This window comes from Rana temporaria, chromosome 1 (genome assembly GCF_905171775.1).
Source record: "Rana temporaria chromosome 1, aRanTem1.1, whole genome shotgun sequence".
NCBI lineage: Eukaryota > Metazoa > Chordata > Amphibia > Anura > Ranidae > Rana > Rana temporaria.
In genome coordinates, this window is record NC_053489.1 from 399,905,529 (window position 1) to 399,912,264 (window position 6,736).

Sequence of the window (6,736 nt, forward strand, 5' to 3'; positions counted from 1 at the left end):
TTGATATAAGATTTGTGTAGGTCGGCTTGAAAATGAGGGTGTGGTCGCAGTTTGCAAATCATGTAATGATTTTTCATTTTTAGAAATCCCACACTCTACCGCTCCCCATTCATTCCTATGGGAAAATTTTGCCGCAAAAATTACAATATTTCGCAAACGATTCGGCGAAATTTTCCACACAGTAATAGCCCACCGATCGGGAACAATCCGCACGATTCGATATATTACTCGTCTATGTAGTGTAAAAACTGTGGGAGGAGTTAGGGGGGCAAATTTGGCTATAAGAATAATAATAATATATATGTGAGATAACAATAAGTGCTCTTGCTATGCAAGACCACTTAATTATCTAACATGTTTCTGCCTAGTCCTCTCCCGTAAACAGGGAACATAACCCACTTGTCAAGATTTAAGGACCTGTGTCCGTCCATGGACTCAGAATTTTTTGTACTCGCCCTAAAATCCTTTTCTCTATTTTTGAACACAATGCTAAACTCATTGGGCTATAATGACCCTTTGACCTGGGCCATTCAGCTACAGTGCGTTCCTCCTGGTGCTTTAGTGTAATCAAGAGGGGCAGATTCAGCATCCAGCCCCGCTGCAGGTAGCCTGTCTATTGCATGCTGCGGCTAGACAGGGCTGTGCACTGTATCTAATGGTTTTGGCATTTATGACAGGGCTGTAAACACTGCTACCGTTCAGTACAGCATTTAGTTCTTGACAGGCAGCCTGCAGAAAGTCTGGACACCGCTCCTGAACGACCCTGTATGCAAGGGGTCTAATGAAGGTAAAAACGTCAATCTCGTAGCTGAAAATGACTATGGTTATGTAAATAAACACTTTTTTTTATAGCTTATGAAAGTGAGTTTAAGCAGTGAATTTTTTGCCTCTGCACTAGATACTCATATTGTCCAGCTAGCTTTTTTCAAGTCGGCCCATTGGGGAACAGGACACTAGTTTAGTCGAATCTGTTGCCTATGGCTTACTGCCAAAGGGAATGGTACCCAGACTCGCTCCGCTTTTGACATGTGAGGAACGACGCGTAATAGGATCTTTTGACACTGGGTCCTGTACGTGGGACCCTTTACAATTCTATATTGTTTTGAGGACTGACAGGGTGCTTTTCAGGTCCATGGCAGCAATCCCCAATTGGCGAGTCATGTCCCTAAAGACCCTAGTGCTGTGCCCATCCAGATGGGTGGATTTTGGGACAACTGGGGCCCTGCAGTGTGAAATGAGAGTCCTGGTAGAGGGTCCTTTTGAGTGGCTGGGGGAGGTTTTTGTTTACTTGCTCCCCCTGTCTCCCTTAGTTCCTATCTTTTCTTTTGTTTTGGTTATGCCCCTTGTTGCTGTTTATTCTGCCCATGCCCCCCTGACTGCTACAGGGCAGTAGAGGTGTTGCAGGGCACACAAGACTGTTTCTAGTACTAATGTCAGTCAGAGCCCTCTCTCTCTCTTCTCTCTCGCTTCTTCCTCTCTTTCTTCTTCTTCTCTCTCTCTTATCCTTCTCTTCTCTCTCTCTCTGTCTTCTCTCCTTCTCTCTCTCTCTCTTCTGTCTCTCTCTTCTCCTTCTGTCTCTCTTCTCCCTCTCTTTTCTCTCTCTCTCTCTCCCCACTATGCCTTGTATTCAATGGTGACTTAATCAGGCAGGGTTTATCACTTAGATATTCCTATGTACTTACTGGGTCGGACACAACGCATTTGCAGTTACAACATATGTGGCCCAGCAAGTACCAATAGTATTTATGCACACAGCATTTGTGTTCTGGCACATATTTCTCTCAGCTATCTCTGAACTGCTTTTTATAGGTGGTGTACAAACTATTGCTGGCAGGCCATGTTTCAGTAACAGCAGAGTGGGAGTAAATTTAATTGCGTGATCCCAAATACCTTTTATTGGGAAGAGAGGAACATAGCTGTAGCTCCCCTTGCAATATATACCATGTTTGGTCTTTCCACTATCTCTGTGACATTTCCAGTTCCTTTGTGTCTTTTTGACAAATTCTGAATGGTGTTACAGCAACATTTGTATTGAGCCCTCATGTTTATACTGGCTTTTTACACATGTATTTTTCTCTGTGACTGATTCACTTTATGGGCTTATTGCACACAAGCAAGATCATCTACAAAAGACAACACATAATAAACATCTGACATGCCGTGCTGCACACTAGCCGTAATGTGGACTATTTGAGAAGTTTCACAGCCAGGGAAATTACTAATTTTATTTTCTCCTTCTTTTTTTTTTTTTTTTTTTTTCCAGACTATCAACTTCGGACGCAGTAAAGAATTGGGCATCCTTGGTCCTCTGTGAATTTTTTTTTTTTTTTAGTAGTTCTCTTATTATATGGAATATTGGTTAGTTAGGTGATGTGTGGATCAAATAAGGAAAGTACTGAAGGTTACAAGTTCTAGTATACAAGCTGCTCAGAGAAGGTCCATACTTCTCAGTCATACAGATTAACTACATATGGTGACATTTTTTGATTGACTGAAAACACATTTATACTCTCTGCATGGCCAGTTTTTTTTTTTCTCTTTTTTTCCGTATTTTACTTTGTGGTTTCACAGGCCTATAATACAGATATGTTTACAACTACTCTTTCAGTATCTTGCCAACTAGATCTTTGCTATGTGCCTGTGTTAAAGTGCCATTCTCCAAAATTCAACTTCTGTTAGCATAATTTGTAGGTTTATGTTGCTGTAGAAAAAAAAAAAAAAACACCTCTATTCTTGGATATCTGTTACAAGAGAGAGTGAATGCATACCTTGTAAAAAAAAAAAAAAAAAACGTCATTCTCCAGCTTTGAATAAATATGGCATATGAGGGCTTCTGTCAGTATTTATGTGCTACTACTGCTTTCACCAAACATTTAAAGTTTAGATATCACAGTATTGATTACCATATAAGCTATTAGGTTATTTCACAAACCAGCCCCCTAAATTGAGGGACCATTATATTTGTTTTCAGTTCTGAAAAAAAATAAAATATGCAGAAACCAAGCCTTTGATATATATTTTTTTTCCTTTTAATGTTATGATGGCTTTGCTTTATATTTCTAAATTACATTTAATAAAAGCAATGTGATCAGAATTCAACTGATTTATATAATATGTTTCCAGCTTTATTCTTTTCAATATCCAGTCCTTGTTTGATTGGCCATATAAGGTCTAAGTTTTTGCATTTAGTAAACCATTTTCAAGCACTGTGTTTAGAAGCATGCTCAAATCTAAAATGGCAATCGTATTGGTCATGTAGGCATCCTTCAGATATTGTCTTTTTCAGCCGGTGATTCCCTGCACCATAAGAACAATCATAGTGTCTGGTCAGCCGCTTGATTGTTCTTTCGGGCGGTGAGAGAGGAAGTCCTTTTTTCTCTTTCGTTCATGGACGGACACAGCAGCATTGACCTTAGGGTTATGTACCTTTTCTCCAGGAGAGACTAGGCAGAAAAACTTCACTTTTAGTGTTAAAAACACTTTTCAGTACAGCACCGCCCATAGGGGCGTGTCCCCCGGGTACATCCCACTCTCTGGAAGCATCCAGCCTCAGTTTTCATCTGCCTAGTGTCAGGAGAGCTTGGCCTTTTCCTGGAGTCCTGTGCTCTGGAGTTTTTTTGCGATTTTTACATTTTTTTTTTTGTTCCTGCTTTTTGGATCCTGGGATCTCTATCAACTGCCGACTGGGTTACAGGCTGGATTTTGAATCCTTGTAGTCGTCCCATGTTCGGCCATCGAGCGTGTGCCGGTCTTTTACTAGGCCGTCCACGACATGTCCTGTTGCTCCAGGGGCGGCCGGTGAACTACATGTTCCAGGGCGCACATATGACCGGTCTCTATGGCTGTCACAGTGTGTCGGGCCGACAGCCATGCCGCATGCGGACGTTGGTTCTGTCTGGAATGCCTCCAGCCGGTGGTCGCAGGACGGTTAAGTAGTGTCCCCTTGCTTCGGCGGGGTGATTTCGGCTGGTGCATTCCTGGGGAGGTCGACTGAGGGTGCGCCCTGCTTTCCTCTCCCTCCTTCCCCGTTTCTGGGTGGCGGGGCTCTTCGACTGCCGGGGGGGGGGGGCTGTCCTGCTGGGGGGTACTGTGTGTTGCTGTACTGGGGCTATTTTTTACTGAGGTGCTCTGTCTGTGTTTCACTGTTTTCTGCACGTGTACGGCTGCCATTTTGCCGGAGCTGCGGTTCTATGCATTCGGCGGCCATTTTACTGTAGCCCGCATGCTGTTTTTTGCATGTCGGCGGCCATTTTGGAAATTCTTTGGCCTCTAGTGCCTGAAATAACGGCACGCACACCGCGGCTTCTCTCTGAAGGGAAACGACACGGCACAGCAGCACTCTCTATTAGCTCTGCTCAGCAGTAAAGCCTGTCCTGGGTTGTGAGTCCCCGGGGGTTCCTGCTCTCTATTTTAGCCTGGAGGGTGACCGGTGGGTCCCGTTTTTGGGTCTGTTTACGAAGGTGGCAACATTTTTTTTTCGTGGTGGGCAGCATGGAGTCTGAACCACCAGGGCCCTCATGTGAGGTGTCTTCCCCACTCATGCCAGAGTTAACCCTTAGTGCCCCTGCGGCCTCGCTGGATGCTGTGACGGCAGTCCTGGAGGCGTTTGTTGCCAGGATGGAAGCGGCTAGTGGCTAGAAGGGGGGTAAAAAGCGCCCCCTCTCTGAGCCTGCTTCTGGGCATGTCTCTGACGCCGAATCAAGTGCTGCTTCTGCTTTTGACCACACTTCCGTCATGTCAGAGGATGCAGACTTAACCCACGCGGACAGTGAGGATGATTCTGCTTCAGGGTCAAAGCAGGATAAGGAATTTGTGGGAGCTCTTATCACTGCGATGCGGGATACTCTAAAACTTGAGGATTTGGCGGAGGCATCAGACACGCTGGTCCCTTTTGGGTTCCGCAAACCACCCCGCACCGCAAAAGTGTTTCCTTGTGTTCCGTATCTGGACGACTTGTTATACAAGGAATGGAATCGGCCGCAGAAAGCTTTTGCTGTACCAAAGTACTTTGCGGTCCGTTACCCACAAAAGGGTATCTCCTCCGTCAGTGGACCCCCCTGTGTCCAGGCTGAACAAAGCTACCACGTTGCCTGCGGAAAGGGCTCCCGCCTTTAAGGACCCCACAGACAGAAGAGCTGAGGCTGTGGCCTGCTCTTTATTCACAGTGGTGGGGTCGGCAGTGAGACCGGTTTTGGCTGGGGCTCTGGTGTCAGACTCTTACCGAACGGGCTAAGTCCCTGGTGCAGGAGCTGGAGGAGCAGGGTGCTTCTGAGACCTGCGTTGACCTGGCCAACCAGTTGGTCCAAGGTCTAAAATGTGTCTGTGAGTCAGCCATGGATACACTTCCCTTGCTTTCCAGGGCCTCTGCGGTGGTACTACGCCGCCTTGTGTGGCTGAAGTGTTGGTCTGCGGACCAGTCCTCTAAGAAGTCCCTGGTGGACGGCTTTTTGGGGCTTCCCTGGATGACATCATAAAGGATGCCACAGGCGGTAAGAGCACTCTGCTCCCGCAGTCTGGGAAGGGAAAGGAGCCTCGCCGTAGGCAAGGGCCCTCCATTTACTACCCCCCAAGCGGTCTTTTCACTCGCCAAGTGCGACAGGAAAACGTTTTCAGGGTGCTAAGACATCCACTGAAGGACAAAAGCGCACCTGGTACCGCAAGCTCAACAAGCCTGCCTCCGCCTGAAGGTTTGCCCCCGCCCACAACACGGGTGGGGGCCGGATTCACGGCTCGGTGGAGGTCTCTTCTTTCCGCCCGTTGGGTTTGCAAAGTAGTTTCCTCGGGGTACAAGATAAAATTTCTCTCTGGTCTGCCAAACAGATTTTTTTTCCCTCCAACCTCCGGCTTCCTCCGGGGCGCCTGAAGGATCTGTCAGGGGCTGTCCAGGATCTGCTGGTCAGGGGAGTGATTGTGGCGGTTCCCTTACAGGAACGCTTTCAGGGGTTTTACTTCAATCTGTTTGTAATCCCCAAGAAGAACGGGGTTCGCCCAGTCCTGGACCTCAAGGCCCTCAATTGCTTTGTCAAAGTACAAAAGATCAGGATGGAGTCGATCTGCTCAGTAATAGCGGCGCTCCATCAGGGGGATTTCCTAGAGTCCTTGGACATCAAGGACGCGTACCTGCATATCCCCATATGTGCAAAACACCAGAGATTTCTGCGTTTTGCGATTAGGGAGGACCACTTTCAATTTGTGGCCCTCCCGTTCGGCCTGGCCTCGGGTTTTTACCAAAGTGCTCGCCCTGATTCTGGCCCTGCTGCGGCAGCGCTATCATGGGATACCTGGACGACCTTTTGAGAGCTTCCTCAAGCTCAGAGTTAGAAGAGGACGTGTCTATCACCTGTCAGACTCTTCGGGAATTCGGTTGGCTACTGAATATACAGAAGTCGGTACTAGTACCGTCTCAGTGGCTGGAGTATCTGGGGTTGGTCCTGGATTCTTCGGAGGCAAAAGTTTTCCTCCCAGCAGAAAAGCTGCATACTCTGCGGTGCAGCGGTTGGTGACCCAGAAATGGGTGTCGCTTCGCTTTTGCATGAGAGTACTGGGTCCGATGGCCTCTTTCGAGGCAGTCCCGTATGCCCAATTCCACACTTGAGTGTTACAGAAGGAGATTCTGTCACGATGGAACAAGCTTCCTTCGTCTGTGGATTACCAGATTCGGGTGAGTCGACTGACCAAGTCCTCCCCTAGTGTGGTGGCTGAAATCTCAGGTACTCGGAAACGGAAAGTCGTTTCT

General features: G+C 47.1%; 1 protein-coding gene across 1 annotated transcript in view; it reads left to right on the forward strand.

Annotated features, from left to right (window-relative positions):
- LOC120913278 (AP-1 complex subunit mu-1) overlaps window positions 1–3,099 on the forward strand; it is a 61,427-nt gene extending 58,328 nt beyond the window's left edge. The window contains exon 12 of the mRNA XM_040323119.1: window positions 2,264–3,099. Within this exon, the coding sequence (XP_040179053.1) occupies window positions 2,264–2,286 (23 nt within the window). The 3' untranslated portion in view covers window positions 2,287–3,099. The remainder of the gene's footprint in view (window positions 1–2,263) is intronic.
- Window positions 3,100–6,736: the final 3,637 nt, after the last annotated feature.